The sequence below is a fragment of the Trematomus bernacchii genome, unplaced genomic scaffold (genome assembly GCF_902827165.1).
Source record: "Trematomus bernacchii unplaced genomic scaffold, fTreBer1.1, whole genome shotgun sequence".
Taxonomy (NCBI): domain Eukaryota; kingdom Metazoa; phylum Chordata; class Actinopteri; order Perciformes; family Nototheniidae; genus Trematomus; species Trematomus bernacchii.
The window spans coordinates 22215673-22233080 of record NW_022987739.1 but is presented as its reverse complement, the minus strand read 5'-3'; the positions used below and the strand labels follow the sequence as shown (position 1 = coordinate 22233080).

Sequence of the window (17408 nt, the reverse complement as noted above, 5' to 3'; positions counted from 1 at the left end):
AAGAACAAATTAGCTGTCATTGCAATCAGCTGTGTGAGGGAGACAACTCCAGAAAGAATCTGCACAATTGTACAACAGGTACACGTTTAAGCAATATTTTAATTTGTTTGTTTAATCCCGTGTGCATTGACTAAGGTAAGTCATAGTTTATTATGTTTTTCTTTTACTCGTATATATTGCTGCAAACAATGTCGCTGAGTGTTTTAAATGTGTTTAATACAGTTTTAAATATGTTTGCAGTTGTTCAGGGTGCATAGGTGATGGGCTCCCCGGTGCTTTAAACCGACGGGCAATTTAGATTTAAACATGCTAACTGTTATATATATATATATATATATATAATATATATATTATAATGTGTGTTGTATCATTTAAACAAATGATCGCATTTTTTCAACTCATACTCATAAACAAGGCTGCGGCAGATGCTGTGTTGAAGCGCTTCAGCAGGGCAGACATGCCTGGGCAAGCCTCCGTGTGGTCTCCATCCAAACATATGGTTAAATACATTTTCGAAATTGGTGACATTATGCATATAGCTTTAACCATTCGGTATGGTCGTTTATCACCACATACAAAATAAACCAGATCAGGAATGTTGCCTATACATTTTCAAACAATCAATCAAAAATAATGCCACTGTTGTTGTCGCCATCTAGTGGCATCCTAACCTTTTTAGGGACACCTTGTCCTGCGAATGAATGCTGATATATTATATATTTTATATATAATCAAAGGACAAGGTGTTGTAACTTAAAATACAGGACTATAATATATTTAAGCAATAGCTCACGACAGGCCGTGGTATATGGCCATTATATCACAGTTAAGGGGCGTGGTTCGGCCCGACGCGAAGCTGCAGGCAGTTTGCTTTTCAGCCCAACTGTATACAGTTTTTCTCAGACGCGGAGGGATACTGACTTGTTGTGAAAAGTATATATACGCTCAGTACCACGGCTAAGAACCAATCAGATTGCTTGATTTGACTTGTCCGTTTTATAATTATTTTTAGCTGTTATTTAGTGTTGCAAATCGCTCGCCTATATATATATTTGGGTGGCAAATTGACAGTGCATTCATATTCTGTTTTGTTGCAGACATGGCTCACCTCTACCTGCTGATCTGCATGCTGGCCTGTTATTGTCCTGTCAGCGGGCTGTTTGATTGGCTGAAGGGAGGGTCGGCACCTAAAGCAACAGCAGCACCAGCACCAGCACCACCTGCAGCAGCAGAAGTCCCAGCACAGTTTGAGATGGTAACTGCAGATGAGAAGTTTTTGGCTGAAGCAAAGCAGATGGAGATCAGCCGGTTAGACGGCTGCCACTACAAGGTGAACAAATCAGGGTTTGTTTTAGTCTGTTGCTCAGAATTCACCTATGGTAACTTTTGTAAGAACAGGGTCACAATTGAATAATTGATATTCATGTTATTTTATATGTAAGGCTGCAGCCAGTATTTGTTTTTATTGATTTAATCTAACAGTTGCATACTTGATACATTGATTTGTCCAAAAAATTAAAAACAATAATTTCCTTAAGGCTAAAGAGATGCTTGTGTTTTTTTTTTAATTGTTTAAAAGGGGCCTTATTATGCGGAATTCAGGTTTCATAATTAGATGTTGTGCCTCTGTGACATGTCTCCATGCTTTAATGTTCAAAAAGTCTTTATTGTTATCATACTTCCTGTGCTGCAGCAACTCTTTTCACCATCTGTCTGAAACCAGATTGGTTAGCTGGCCGGCTCTGTTGTGATTGGTCAACTGCTTAGAGATGTCCTGCACCTTAGCCTGTCATATACAATGTGTTTGAGCGCTAGCCAATATAATCGCGAGTGTTACATAGTGATGCCACTATATCGTGGAAGTAAACAATGGACTAAACTTGAGGTGTTTTAGGCTGGGGAGAGTGTGTGGGAGAGAAACGACCTTAGGGATTTTGGCCTTTGCAGTCCATTTACATACACAATAACCTGTATAAAACACTACAGGAAAGGGAAATCATATTAAAGCCTCCTTTTTAAGACTTAAAATCACATGAAAACCTAACATTTTTGGGATCAATAATATACTCCAGAAAGGTTGAGAAACAACATTGTGAAGCCTTTCCATCTTTTATCATGATGGTGTTAGAATGTGTCCACTGGTTTATCCTTGAGATGTAAACAAAGCGCTATCCTCTTGTATAGGTTGTTGCCCGGCTGAAGGTGAGCTGTGAAAACCTCCCAGAAGAAGAGCTCGCCAAACTTGGAGTGGTTTTGTTTAACTGCCAGGCAGAGGCTGAGGGGCGTTGCACCTTCCCATGTACAGAGGAAATGGTAAAACATGATCCAAATTATCCAAATGTTTTATAATTAAAACAGGGTGTTTTTAAAAAAAAAAACTTTCTGTGGAGCCATTCCTGATCTTACTTTAATGTTTCAGACGATAAAAGAGTGTACAGCAGACATGGATTCAGACACATGGAATGCGTACCACATAGTGAGCAACAGAGCGCACTCCGTCTGCTACGCCACGCGCCAGCAGCTGTTCCGGCGCAGAGCAGAGCACACAGTCAACGCTCTCATCTCCACGGCCACCAGCCAACTGGATGCAATGAAGGACCTGAAGGTAGGTCTCAGTTCAGTTTTGGCCTTCACGTGCACAGTATGCAGGTTGGTTCTTCTTTGATCGTGGTGTTTTATAACAGGAGGGCCAGCTGGAGCTGAAGGAGCTGACTGCAGCATCCCTGGACAAGGTGCTGGACGGTCACAGCACCCTGCAGGCCCAGCAGGGGAAACTGTTTGAGGGCCAGGGCCAAATGGAAAGCTCACTGAAGGACAACCTGGACCGGCTGGGCCAGGAGAAAGCCCTCATCGCCTCTGGACAGGAACTGGTAGCCCTGCTCATTCAGGGCATTACGAAGAAGATGGGTGAGAGCCGTCATGTTGAGAATTTAGTTCACTGCTTAATGAATTGTGTTTACATTAAATGTGGACAAAGCCAAGGCTGCACTTCTGCTTTGCATTGCTGTGATTTCCTTTTTACTGGCATAAAAGTGTGTGAATTATGATAGAAAATCCCAGGAGCTATACCTCCTTACACCTTTGTGCTCTCTTTTTAAACACTTTTTAAAGGGAATTTTCCCAAAAAACTTCAATTCAAAAACGATTGTGCTATAATTCATGTGTTATTGGACATAAACTCTCCATCTAAACCAGGGTTTTGTCATCATCTTTTATGAAATGTTATTTATTACCTGCTGCCTGCATTCCCTTCATTTTTTTAAAGAGAATGTGAGTGAGCATCTGCAGACCCAAGGCTCGGAGGTGCAGGACAGCCACAAGGCGATTGTTAAAGACCTCGCAGCCGTCAGGCACCAAGCTCAGGACATCCAACAAAAAATTGGTAATCAAAACGGAGTATTGCAAATAACTTAAATTCCTTAGAAGCTTTGAAAACGTGTCCTTCAAAGGAATTCTGTCTTATCTTTTATTTCATGTGTGCCTGTGTATGATCAGACCACAGCGTGTCGGAATTCCTGCAGTACCAGGACCAGACCTCTCAGTACTACACCGACCTGATGAAGAAACTGGAGCACATGAACGGCACCCTGGGAGCCACGCTGCACTTCCTGGACAAAATGTATAGCGGCATCGAGGAGAATCTTCACATGATCCAGAGCTACCTCCGCTGGGCAGGTGGGACAGTACACTCTCACTGAAGTATCCAAATGTGTTCACGCGTCATCTTCTCTGACTATAACAACAAACATTGAGCTTAAATGATGAATTGATCAACAGAAAATGGCAAGTGGTTCATTCTAGTATCCAAGGTCAATTTATAAATGAGCATGAACTAAATATCTTTGTTTTGTGCTGTCAAATTAAACAAGCTTTTTGAATACATCAATTAAAGGTGGGGTAGGTAATTTTGGAGCAACCAGCTCGAGTGCGCTAGAATTTGAAAATACACAGCTGGAAAAAATCTGCCACTTCCTTACAGAGCCCCTCCTCCAACACACACGAACGCGCACATGACCAATGAGGGCACGAGATAAGTTTGTGCACAGATGGAAGGCTGACAGGCAGGTAGGCCATCCAGTTATTTTAGCCGGGCCGGCTAAAATGATTGGTCGTGCTTTTTACAGTACTACGGCTTCCACAGATGACATTTTTTTTTTATGGATTTTTTTGTCAAAGCACTTAAGATATTCATTGCTATCGGGATGTTAAGAGCATTCCATGGAATATAACAAAGTGTATCTCGAGCCGGTTTCTCAAACTTACCTACCCCACCTTTAAGGCTTTTTGAAATGATGATGGCCAATTCTGACATGAGGTGTTAAATATGGTGAAAATAATATTGATTAATCTTATTTACCTCATGGTTACAGGTTTGAGCCTGACGGCCATGTGGACGTGTATCGCACATGCGAGCTACTTCCTCCTGTCTGCTGTCCTGCTGACGTTCCTGCGTTGTCCCGGTTTCTCCCGAGCCATGCTGCTACTCACCGTGCCTCTGAACGCAGTCTGCGAGATGAAGCAGCAGCCGGCGCTGGATCTCACCGGCCTCAGCCTGCTGCTGCTCCTCCTCTGCCTGGGTACACACTGAAAGTTATAAGGCAAATACAAGGTCTCCATTCCTAATGTATTTGTCACAAAATAGTTTTTGTTTCATATCTGCAGGTCACTGGTTTTTAAGCAAGGTGTGGGCGTGCTCCCAGATTAGAGGAAAGCCAGCGACCCCGCTTGCCATTGAAGAGCCCCTGAAACCAGATCCAACCTGCGACTCATATCCAACGTCCTCCACCCCGCGGAAGTGAGTCAGCAGAGTTCCTTTGATACTGCACACTTGGGCTGCAAATCACTATGGATATGTATCATTTATTTGAAATACTGGTTTGTTTATTAAATGTCCAAAACAATGCTCAATATGCTTTCAAAGAAAATCTAAATGTCATGTCCAGCTGACCAAGATAATTAATTTACAATTATATAAACAGAAAAATAATGATGTTATTATATTAGGCAGATCCTGATTCAAAACGTATAAACATTTGCTACAGTAAAACAAAATCAATTCAACAAATGGATGAGATCAGCACTTATTTGTGTAATTTATTTGATGTGGTCCATCTTGTTGTTTTATCCTCAGAAATACATCTTATGGTTTCATGGAAAAAGACGACCTGTTGAATCAGGAAAGCTTCATATCAGGTTTGAAATACACACAGTAGATTAACTGTAAAATGTATTGCAATGAATTCCCCTGAAGTGACACCCTGCTAGATTTAGTTATCACATTTGCTCTCACTTATACAGGTAACTTTGGGGTATCAGCAGTGTCCCCCACTCCGATCATTGGGACACCAAATTACTCTATCCCCAGGCTCGGGCCACAGCCACTTCTTTCAGCGGTGAGCAAACTGAGAGTGTGTCATATGTAGGATAACCAGAGTACCTTTTAATGAATTAAAAGAAATCCTCATCCATTTACTTTGTTTAGGCTTTGTTAGCTGATAACCCCCCAAGGAGCTTGGGATGTTTTAATGATTCAGGGAACATCTCACGAGGTGCGACCCCGTCACTAATCAGCCAAAGGTCAGTTTTGTGTTTTTCCGATCACACCTAAAGTGCCTTTTTTAAAGGGGACCTATCATGCAAAATGCACTTTTTCATGTCTTTTATACATGCACATGTGTCCCCTCTGTGTAAAGACATTCTGAACATTTCAGGAAAAAAGATTCGCTCACTTTTTGTCCTGATCCATTTATATAAAAACCTGTCTGAAAATGAGCTGATCAGATTGTGGCCACTTTATGATGTCATAATGTTTTTTTGGCTTGTGTAACCATTAGCCAATTACCAACCAAGGTAACACCCCCCCACCTTATCACCTGAATCTCTTCCTAGAGCACCATTAGGCGCATTCACACCGCAGTACTTTTCCCACAAAGGTTAATCAGAACTCTTTAGTTCTCATTAACTAAGTACAGATCGCGTTCACACCGGAATAAGTCCCTGGGGGAAGGATTAGGCAAATGAATACTATGCTAATGCTAATGCGAGGATAATAAAATGGCGGCTTCACAAAACTTTTTGGGAGTTTTACGGGGCGTGGTTTGCATTCCGCCCAGCCAATCAGACATAGGAACCTTTTTCTCCCACGAAAGTACCTGCTCTCTAGCAGGGACGGAAAACTGACGGAAAAGGGGGTAAAAAGGTTCTCATGAACTAATTTTAGTTCCGGCTCTTTTTGGTGTGAACGCGACATTTCGGAACTATATCGGAACTAAAGTGGGAAAAGTACTGCGGTGTGAACGCACCTATTGTGTTCTTTTTAACCAAATATCTCTGAGGGGCGTTGGGAGTGGCTCCTTATTTTCATCTAAAATAACAGACAGAGAATCAGCTCTTTTGAAACAGGGCTGAAACAGAGGGGTTTATGGGATGCTACAATGCATGATCTGTTTGGTATTTCCAGCCAAACACTTCAGAGACATGTTTTGTATATATCTGAGACCTATAATATATTGATGAAAAACAGTATAATAGGAGACCTTTTAAATGAAAACTAAATTTGTATCTGGATTTTTATGTAAACTGATGTTTTGTTTCGTGGCAGCTCTCTATCAGGCCGTCAGCTGTGCAATGGAGTCACAAAAACAGGGAAGGCCTGTAAGAAGAGAGCCGTGCCGGAACAGGAGTACTGCACGATCCACAAAGGGGGGTACACCTCCTATGTTGCTAAATGAGCACTCCTTTTTTTTTTTTTAAGACTACAAAGGTTTTTTTTAATGTATTTGATTGCCTTATTTTTAACTGTTATTGTGATGTCATTGTAAGTTCTGCCTGCGGTTCAGTTTTCACTTAATAAATGATTTCTTTACATATAAATCCGTCTGTAAGTGTATTTAAACACCAGTAGTAGCATCAAAGCTGAATTCACAACCTACATAATGATTCAGGAAAGACACACAAGATATATTATAGGTATAAAATATTTATTCTGCTAACACATAAAAAAACATCCAAGCCACCAGCTATATGGCCATTCCGTAACCCTATTCCTCTTTATTTAAATAAAGTAAATCAAAGCTTGTAAAACCTTCAAAAATGAAGGTAATTCAGTGGCGAAATTGTTGAAAAATAAATGTATAATAGACAGATAATTTAATGTACCAGCACCTGGATATCAAGATTAATGCAGTCAATTAAACATTTTAATGATTAACACTAGCATAGTGAAACAAATCAACATACAGTTACACAGTATGGTGTTGCAGAGTTGATTTCAAAGTGAGATATTCATTCCAGCTCTGAGTAACAGACTCAAACTGATGGATTCATTCTGTAACATCTTCCTTTGTTCTCCTCCACATCTTCCAACAGAGGGGGCACAAACTTGTTGGTGTTTTCACTTCCGCGCTGAGTCATAGTTGGCAACAAACCAATCACAGGTTTCTTTTAAAGCTGTAAGTGAGAGCAGGAAGAATGAAAACAGGGAACAGATGTAATCAAAATGTACTTCATGTAAAAATTCTGCATCGATGGCATCTAAACGGCCACTCCAACGGTCAGTCCCACCTTGTGTGAATGGTGTGAAGGTGAACTCTGGCAGGTATCGGTGCAGCTTAGCATTGCTGGCTGTCTTTTTGAATTGGCCGTCTGCTTTACTGGTATCAAACTAAAGGTCAAAGATTAAGGCAAGTATACAGAACTGATGAGACATATTTTAAGCGATAGTAAATGGTTAAAATTACACACAAGTCTGTAAATTACATGATAGTTGAACAGCTAATATTACAGTATTTTATTTTAAAATTAATTTGAAGAGAACCTTTAAATGACTGCAACGAGAATATATTTCTCAGTGAAGAAATGTGCAGCTTTTATTTTTCTCATAGTAATTTAAGAATACATGCATGGATGGATAATTGACTGAGATGGGATGACCTTTGTTAGATTGCATTGTGAATTGTATGGTTTACTTTGATGGGCAACAATGCTTAATATTGGCAATTTGTACCTGTAGTGTCCCCACCAACATAAGTCTGAACCAAGAGGAAGGTTTACAGATGAATCCAAACAACCTTGCTTGATTAAAAACTGAAACTGCTGCACATCTGGTGTGCAGACTATATAAACATTGGTTAACTTGGCATAATTAAAAGGATACCACAACTTCTCCTTTAAAGTCCAGTGCTTGCACAACTGCTTCTGCTGCCTCTTTGATGGACACTTCTTCTTCCTCTCCAACTGGAACCAGTGCACAGGACACAGGCATTAATCAGGATTTTATTCTGCCTTAACTACTTGTATGCTTTGAATGAGAACTCACCTGAGAGAATGACTGGATCGACCTCTGGATACTCCCTCAGGACCCACAGGAAGAGACGAGCCAGGTCTAAAGAGTAGATGAACTGTCTTCTTGGAGATCCGGAGCCCCAGACCACCAGGGGCTTCCCCTCCTCTGATCATCGGACAATTGAGAAAAGGATTTATATAGTTCCATGTATCCCCACTAAACCCGTAGCATCAGCTTCATAGTCAGATAATAAATACATTGCAACACAATCAATTTTCTAAAACAAAACAAATGTTATACAATTATGAATCTGAAATGAGCATAATAGGGCCCCTTTAAATAAGACAAAGGGCAGCAAAATATTTGGTATTGTCAGAAATAGTTGTGGTGTTATATCAACAGGGAAACGTTACACTATGTAAGAGAATGTAACTTACTTTGAGCAATGTAAGCTTTGTGTATGAGGCCTGGCAGCACATGGCCGTCCTCAATGCTGAAGTTGTCATGGGGACCAAACACATTTGTGGGAATGACAGCTGTAAAGCAACGCCCATACTGCTGGAAATATGCCCTGTGAAACATACACACAGTTTAACAAACAACTCTTATTCATGCGATAGTGGTAATTTACTAAATAGTACAAAATATACAAGTTCCCACCTGTTATGAACATCAATCATCCTCTTTGCATAAGCATAGCCGAAGTTCGACTCATGAGGTGGACCGTTGTGGATCTTGTGCAGAGAAGTAAATTCAAGTTAAAAGTCGCCATTGTCCATACTTGCTGATACATGCTAGTTAACAGAACACAAATAGGGGCTTATCACCATGGTTTCATCGATAGGGTAGATGGTCTTATCAGGAAAGATGCAGGTGGACAGACAGGAAACAACTTTGACCGCGCCGACTTCATGTGCCGCCTGCAGCACGTTATCATTGATGTAGATATTGTTTCTCTGAAAGGCACAAAATATATATCAGTGACATCAAAAACACATCTGTAAAGAAATGTTAGAAAACAATCTACAATACAACAAATTCTACTTTCAACACATTTCAAACAACCACAAATCTGTGCTACTTCATTAGCAGTGATTGCACCACTTCTTCATACCCAAAAGTCCAGGTTGTATTTCATGTTCTTGAAAAGCCCCCCAACCATAGCAGCCAGGTGAATGACGTGTGTTGGCCGATGTTTTTCAAACACCGCCCGTGTCTCCTCCATGTTCCTAAAGAGAGAGGCCACAATAATTCAGAATGAGAAAAGTGCACAGACATATTGTGTTTTTTTGTTACAAGACACATGTTTCAGGCTAGAGGAAGTATGCCTTACATCAGGTTGGCATCCTTGGAGGAGAGGAATATCCATTCTTCCCCCTCCTTGGCTTCCCCCTCCTCTCTGACCACATGCTGTATGGCCCTGCCCACCAAGCCAGACCCTCCTGTCACCAACACCCTCAGAGGAGTGGAGTGATCACTCTGACAGTTCATCTGGAAAAAGCAAGGCACATGAAAACCTAAAGAGCTGAAGGCATTATACAAACAAACAAGGTATGAGTATCTGCATATGATAGTGAGGTTATACACCCATGAACAGTTAATATGCTTCCTATCATGTGTACAGGTGGGCGTGTTGCAGGTGAATGCCACATCATTCAGCAGGACATTTGTCAATATGTGTTTTACAAGTCCAAATACATGTTCTTACTTACAAAGAGCATTTAACAAGTTAAGAGTCTTGGTCAGCATACTAATGCAAGACAAATAAAATGTCTAACAAATTCCTCGTATGTGTGAACCTACCTGGCAATAAACCCGTTTCTGATTCTGATAACTAAATGAAAGAATATCTAACTTTCTGTAGCTATATTAGTTATTCGCTTGGATCTATTTTAGTGCATCCCAAGACAAGCTTGATTTGTTGTTACCTGCTTCTCATAACAGTTAACCCAGTCTGAACAGAACTATGCTGTGCAAAGACAGACAAGCTAACGTTATTAGCCAGAGTTGAAGTTAGCTATGCTAGCATGTAACCGCTGTCATATTTAATCCTGTGTTGTGAAAATGTAGCAAAAATAAAACTAAACCTGAATGTGGCAACTCTATCACAAGTAACAGGTATTCATCTTCGTTCGCCTAATGCAGTGAAGCACACCAAGTCAGATCCAAACAGACATGTAAAGTAGTAGTTTTGTTACCTGTTAGCTGTAAACTACACAGACTGAAGGAGCCGGTGTAAAGAGCATGGATGGTAAAGAGTGGCAGATGGAGAACTCGGCTTCCGGTCAGAACTTCAAAATAAAGTTTCATTGAGGAGCTGGGTCGTTTTCCTGCCACAAATAAATTCAACGTAAATCTCTCTCTCACTTTGAATTATTGCAAATGTGACAAAAACAAGAAACATTCAACACATTATTACGTTTTATTCATTTATTGTGTTTCTCATGGAATGTTTATATGATTAACTTTTATTTTGACATGTAAAAATACGCTTTTTTTACATGTCAAAATAAAAGTTGATTACAGCACGTTAATTTGATCTTTGTCATGTCTTTTAATCATTTAACTGCCCATCCTACCTCATATGCAAGAGCAAATCTACTGTATTCTATGTCTTCTAAAGTAGAACACTGAGCATTTAAATGACTATAACTGGTTTCTGAATAATTTATGATTTTGTTTTAAATTTGGTCAAAGTAAATATTTTAGATGAGCTTCCGACCAGGTTCATGAAGCAATAATTGCTTCACATTTTGTGTCGAAATGAGTCTTAGAAACACATTATAAGCAGAGACTGATTATTAGTTATCACAGCCCCTGTGTGGACAGTTTCAGCTTCAGTTTGGTGATTGATTTTCATTTTTTTTTTTTTTTAAATAGGAGTTATGCAATAGCATTTATCACATTTTTGTAAAAGATGTACTGTCTTGTAGATTTATAATCAAACCAGTATAATGTACTGGACATCTAATCATTGATAATTATTATGCTTCATCCTTTTCAACCAATCCAGAAAAATTATGTTTTCATTCTTTTGGCCAAAAATAATACTAATCTTGAAATATACAGACGTGCACAATAACCAGATAGCTACATATACAATTTCAATGCAAAGCCAGATACAAAAAGTCAGTCCTTCATTTGGAAGATTTTGCATGTTTTTTATTTTAGTTGGTTTAACATTTATCGTCGGCTGTGTCTGTCTACTGAGGAGACGAGAGCCTGCCGAGGAAGAGGATGGACTTGGTCTTATTGTGCCTGATGAAAAAGAGGAAGGGGTGGTCTGCTGTGAAGTGTTCCTCCCTGAACATACAGAATGATGCCATTCCCGCTGTGGCTGCAGCCGCCTCCGTCCCCTCTTCGTTCACCTCCACGAAGGCTTTGTGGGCCACCGTAGACAGGAAGAGTCCTCCTTCACCGTTCATGCCAGACAAATCAGCCTTCGCAGAGCAGAACACGTCCGTCATGCCCAGTTTGGAAAGAGGCTCGTTCAGCTCGTAGTCTTCCTCCAGCTTGAACCTTGGCAGGTGAACGAGGACTTCAGAGTGGACGTCCATGTTTTCCCTCTTGGTCCAATCGTCCAGCTTCTCCTGGGTGAGCTCCTTCTCCAGCTGGAACAAATCACACATCGATAATTAAGTCTATGTTTAGCTAAAACAAATGCTTTTATTTATGTTAGTGATGTGCAGAACAACTCTTTTTCACAAGTTCAGTTCCCTTGAGTTGTTAATGAATCGTACCTTTCAAACCTTTTGAGTTTGGATAGTTTTGCATATAAGTGACACTGTTACACTACATACACATTTGACCGATAGTGCTGCCCGCCTCTTATAATATCTCTACAATGCATTACTAGTTTAAGTTAAAAGAGATTAAAAACACCTATTATATGCCTAGACATAGCATCCCACTTGTAGGTAGACTATGTATGTTTAGTAGGACGTTACAGAAATGGCCCTAAAAACCGTCTATAGTCATTTGTGCATGCTTTCGTGTGATGTAAGAATTCCTGATCATATTTCAGTCATATCCGAGAAAGAAATACAACAAATCTTCATTGTAACATCTATGTTGTGTCCACATTATGACGCAAAGCTCAGTAACTCTTCCAAAACCCTGGACAAAAGACCAACCGAGGAGCTTTTGAATGCACCATTAACCTGCGATGCTGTCTCAGAAGCAGGCATGCTTACCCGTTATATAAAGACAATACAAATATTTGTATTAAGTCAGGTGGTCAAGATCTCAAGATCTCTATTGCAAGACGCAAACAATGCGTACTTTCAGAGTTATTCCCCCGCATATCATTAGTGGTATATATTCTTTACTTTTGCAAGAGTGCAAATGGTTCATTATTTATGAACACCTTCTAATACACCCCTTGCAACCCTGGTTATGCCAGGTAGTTGCTTCTAGGTTCATCACCTTCAGCAGAGGGTCAGAGCCGTCAGCGGCCTCCTCAGGCAGCAGGATGAACATGCTGAGCTCCTCATCCACGTACGGCAGCTCCAGGATCTGCAGGCCGTGCTCATCAATGAAGTTGTAGGGCAGCTTCTTCATCTGGTACATCATCTTGACCGGCTTAGATTCATTCTGTTGTGCACAAAAAAGAAAAGAAAAGCGGTCGGATCACCTTAGAAAGTCTGAATTTAGTTTGAAGCTCAAATATACAGGTCTCTACATCTGCAAGCCTCACCTGGTTGAGTTTAAAGGGCATCTCTTTGGTGTTTGCCTCATCAAAGCGGTTCATCCAGTTTCCCTTGAAGTAGATGGCATTAACCAGGGCCAACCTTGTCATAGGGGTGACTGTTCCTGACTTCAGAAGATCTTTAATCTTGTCTGAAAAGAGGACACTATCAAATGATTGCTTTACAAGAGATATATCATTTTGTTTTCAATTAAGATTTCTCACTTTCTGTCTGCTGCTCGACCCAGCCGTTGATCTCCGCTCTGCACGCCTCCGCAGCTCCAATAAAATCTACAGCTTTCATATCTGCCTTGTAGTACTTTTGTGTAGCTGCGAGGAATTTCTGAAAAGAGCAGATATGTTGTGTCATTTAGAGTTATTGATTTAGTTGAAGTAACTAGATATTCTGTGATAAGTGAAAACTGAAAGCTTACCGGGAGGAAGTTGGCAGTATTTTCTCCGTACAGGCGGTTGGCTAGTTTCAGGATGTATGATGCAGATGGCGAGTTGATGTCAGCGTTTAGAGACTGGAAATCTGCATGGACGTCTTTACCAGAGCTGAATGAGAGGGCCTGTGTGTGAGGATGGAACAACAGACTTTATTCTGGGATAAAAAACGTGTTAAAGATTGTGAAAAGTAAGAACGGTTCACTTTTCTTGAGCTATGTAACTGTAACAGCTTTTAAGACCAGATGTTTAGTCCTACGTGCTGCTATACATGGCTGCTATGAAGCATATTAGCTTGCCTGCCTTATGTAAGACATTTTCTTTATGACTTTATAATATTTAGTTGTGACTGTTGTTGTTAAAGCTATGTGCCTGTTCTACAAACTAAACAATATAATTCTAAAGATATGCAGACATGCAGGCCTCCATTCTTTTGTGTACTTGTTCTTAAGTTTTTTTTTTTAAGGCTAAGGTCCAAATAAGGGAATGCAAGTGTATACAATTATAATTTAGATAAACAACAGCGTTTCAACAGTTTTAGGAAGGCTATTTCCTGTTTCTGCTTCCCTGCTAAGAGTCAGGAATGTAATCCAACAACCTCAGGGTGAACTGGAAAGACAGTTAAGAGTCAGACCTTATAATAATAATAATGATATTAATAATAGTTTTTAATTATGGCGCGGAACTCAAAGACACTTCACATGCTATTTAAAAACTTTTATATATAAATATTAATTAAAGATTAGGAGCAGTTCTGAGAAGGTGAGTTTTGATTTGAGATTTGAATGAAGGCAGATTGGTGCAGTCACAAATGTGTTTGGGGAGATAGTTCCAGAGGGTTAGGGTTAGAGATGAGATGAAGGCATGGATAAGGGTTTCGGCAACAGAAGAAAAATCGTATTTTTAACCCATGTTAAATCTTTTTGGGGGAAGGAGCATATGTCCGGATGGTTAATCCTCTCCTGTAATGGGTTTCATTTGTTAAACTAACATGACTTGACTTAGTATCCAATTTGACTAATGCTCTAATGCCCTTAAATGCAGCCTTTAAAGTCAGGAGGAAAGCCTTCCCAGAGAAGAAGAAGCTGATATAGCAGCAGATTAATGCTCAATCATTTGGAAACAAACAACCACACATGGGTGAAATATTCATACCTCTTTATACCTTTGGATTTATAGTGTATTTCTATATTCGGTATGCTTTTGTGTTGCTTGTTTTCATTAATCCCTAACCTGCTGAACATGAACATATTCATTTAGGCTAAAGAGCTAACACATTTCCAACAAATAAATCATTAATCAAAAGAAGATAAAGAAGAACTAAGCTCTGAGGATTTACTACCTTTAAAAGCAAACCGGTTTCGTGAATTGAAACAACTCAATGTACTACTTCAAGCTTTCACATCTGCTTTTAAGCAAACAGTACACTTCTTTGTTTCACAGGTGCATACTGAGGTCAAAGTACAGGTGCCATTAGACGTGGCGTATCTGTAGACACACCTTTAATGTCTGCCTACATACGCATCTGAACTTCTGAACTCACAAAATGTTTTATTGAAACAGACCAGCATGAATGTTTCAAAATGCATACATTATTTCAGCTGGGCAACAAGTGGAAGAGAGGAAGCATGTACTAGAGCCAGTGTGCTGACCTTTGCCATCTGAGCAGCGGTATCTCCTTCAGCCCCCAGGTGAACCATAGCCAGGGCCGAGCTGATGCTAAACGGGGAGACAAAGATGTTCCCGGCTGGATTTGCTTCGCTCAGAGTGCGGAACAGTTCCAAGGCGAAATCTGTGTTTGAGCTGCTGATGCCGGCCATGACGGAAGATGTACGGGTTTCCTGTAATGAGAAAATCAATATATCATTATTTATTTTAAAATACATTACACCTACATTTTATTTCATTTTATTTTGTTTATTTGAAACAAACCAAACACACAGCGTTAAAGATTGCAGTAGGAGCAAATCCCAATTATTTTGGGGTAGGCTATTTGAATGTATCTCACTTTGCCAGGTGTTGTGTTTATTTCTATTTTCAATTGTCAAATAAAATTAAAATGCTATTACATGTTATTGTGTTTACCCTTTATGACCATGTAAGTAACTTGGAAGTATTAAAGAATAAAGTTAACACATAAAGCTTTTACCTTTTACTTGTTCTTTATTTACCTACATTTTGTTGGACCTTGCATACTTTTTCATTATCTATTTGCACATGCAGTGTATTGGCATTGTGGTCATCGAGATGCTTATTCAAGAGACTTTTATTATATATTCACCGCCATAGTTCAACCACTTAGTTAATTTAAAGGAAATTCAGCATTTTAGTGAGTGATGATGCCAGAATATATTAAACAACGAATAATGTATTACATTTTGGTAACCTTTAAGCTGCCAAGTAACATTTATGGAAGCATTTATAGCCAAAGTTGATATAATATTGTATTTTATTTCCCCACATGTTCCAGTCACGCAGTCTCCACTAGGGCGTGTAAAGCTGCGCTAACGTACCCGGAAACGACCGCACACGAGCATCTTTACATAGCAAACTAGCTAGTTTTAAATACGTAAAACACCATAAACATGACGCTGTTTCAGGTCTATTAGCCACATCTTTATATTACCTTATTGTCCTTGCGAAACGACTGCTGGCACGAACTCAACGTGTGAAGAAGTGAAAGCGAAAGGTAAAGACTCACACACATCCGAAAAAATCCCCTGAAAACAGAGAATCCACAATGTGCAGGGACAGTGGTAAAGCCCAGAGGAAGAGAGCTGCTCATTTATACGAAATACAAACACAGTCACTGCAGTCTGTGGGTGGGACGCGTGACTGGGCGATAAGTCACTGAGTGGTAATAAATAGCCTACATCATGCCATTATTCCGGAGAGAGAAATAAATTACCTGCCGGTTCAAGTTTGAACAAGTTCAAAGTTTGAACAAATTTAACTGCAAGCGTGCTACTATTTGAATTAATGAAAATTATATAATTTAAATGTTTTGATACCTGATGACTGATAAGGGATGGAAGCAGGGACGTAAAAACATGAGCCCGAAATCCCTGAGAAGGACCCCACCCACTGTCGGCCACAAATCAGACTGAACGTTTTTTATTTATATTTAATAATTAAAACATTTTACCTTTATCTTTTTTCAATTAATGCTTCAATTATATTTTCCTGCAAATATTAGATTTCACTACACATCCAAATGTTAATGCCAAGCCTACCCCACCCTGTCTTGTGGACAGTGGCGGCTAGTGGAAAATATTTTAGGTGGGGCTGTGGAAATGGTGACCAAACAATCGGGGGTCCGGTGGGATGCTCCCCCGGTAAAAAAATTGAGAGAAGATCCCCTAAATTATGACTTCTGGTGATGTTAGAGGGGGGGTGGGGAAGGTCAAATTGAGGCTTAAAAATTGATGATCCATAATTCAATTTTTATGTCAAAAACAGAGTTTTCATTAGCTGCTAATGATAGCTTCCAGAGTGTATGACAGCTTCCTGTTTTGTCTCCTTGGATACGAGTCCAAACAACTCACAGACTGCACCGGGCGCTGACGTAGGCGCCCTGTGACCATCAGATTTGACGACGCTGATTGGCTGAAATTATGTTTCGGCGGCATAGTTTAAAGATAGCAACAGTTGGCTTCTGCTGCACTTGCTGCCCTCTCATCCAGACGAGAGGGAGTAATGATACACGGGCAAGGCCAGGCAGGAAACATGTGACTTATCAGTAACTTTAGACATCGTAACACAATTTTAAACGAGATTTTATTGTAGATTATACATTTTACTGATACCAATTATATAATATTTACCTTGTTTATTAAAAAAAATTAAATATTAAAAATATATTTTTTAAATATATATTTTTTTATTTTTTTTATTTGTAATGTGGGAAGAGGGGGGGCGGCGCCCCTAGCGCCCTTATGGGCCGGCCGCCACTGAGTACATGTCACTTGTTAGACGCTTTTATCCCAAATA

The 17408-nt window shown here is 39.9% G+C and overlaps 3 protein-coding genes across 5 annotated transcripts; 1 reads left to right on the top strand and 2 right to left on the bottom strand.

Annotated features, from left to right (window-relative positions):
* On the top strand, positions 1–6873 carry bmb (brambleberry). 3 transcript variants are annotated; one of them, XM_034147002.1, is made up of 14 exons: positions 10–135; positions 1098–1330; positions 2185–2313; positions 2420–2605; positions 2685–2907; positions 3266–3382; positions 3496–3675; positions 4371–4577; positions 4663–4795; positions 5132–5193; positions 5299–5393; positions 5483–5506; positions 5555–5577; positions 6602–6873. In XM_034147002.1, the coding sequence occupies exons 2-14, from the start codon at positions 1100–1102 to the stop codon at positions 6729–6731; spliced, it is 1740 nt and encodes a 579-aa protein (XP_034002893.1). In that variant the 5' UTR covers positions 10–135; positions 1098–1099; the 3' UTR covers positions 6732–6873. The 3 variants fall into 3 exon arrangements, with proteins under 3 accessions (XP_034002892.1, XP_034002893.1, XP_034002889.1); XM_034147001.1 differs by having other exon boundaries at positions 1–78; positions 5483–5577; XM_034146998.1 differs by having other exon boundaries at positions 5483–5577.
* Positions 6874–6961: 88 nt separating this feature from the next.
* On the bottom strand, positions 6962–10541 carry LOC117495631 (GDP-L-fucose synthase-like). The gene is made up of 10 exons (XM_034147018.1): positions 10483–10541; positions 9618–9775; positions 9399–9513; positions 9112–9240; positions 8945–9018; positions 8722–8855; positions 8318–8449; positions 8156–8235; positions 7564–7663; positions 6962–7449 (listed from the first exon to the last, which is right to left on the bottom strand). Exons 2-10 carry the CDS (start codon positions 9773–9775, stop codon positions 7394–7396), a joined length of 978 nt encoding a protein of 325 aa, XP_034002909.1. The 5' UTR covers positions 10483–10541; the 3' UTR covers positions 6962–7393.
* An 879-nt stretch (positions 10542–11420) lies between these two features.
* LOC117496043 (leukocyte elastase inhibitor-like) lies at positions 11421–16271 on the bottom strand. Its single transcript, XM_034147717.1, has 7 exons — positions 16045–16271; positions 15071–15259; positions 13406–13543; positions 13197–13314; positions 12981–13123; positions 12710–12877; positions 11421–11895 (listed from the first exon to the last, which is right to left on the bottom strand). The coding sequence occupies exons 1-7, from the start codon at positions 16201–16203 to the stop codon at positions 11488–11490; spliced, it is 1323 nt and encodes a 440-aa protein (XP_034003608.1). The 5' UTR covers positions 16204–16271; the 3' UTR covers positions 11421–11487.
* Between the last annotated feature and the right edge of the window lie 1137 nt (positions 16272–17408).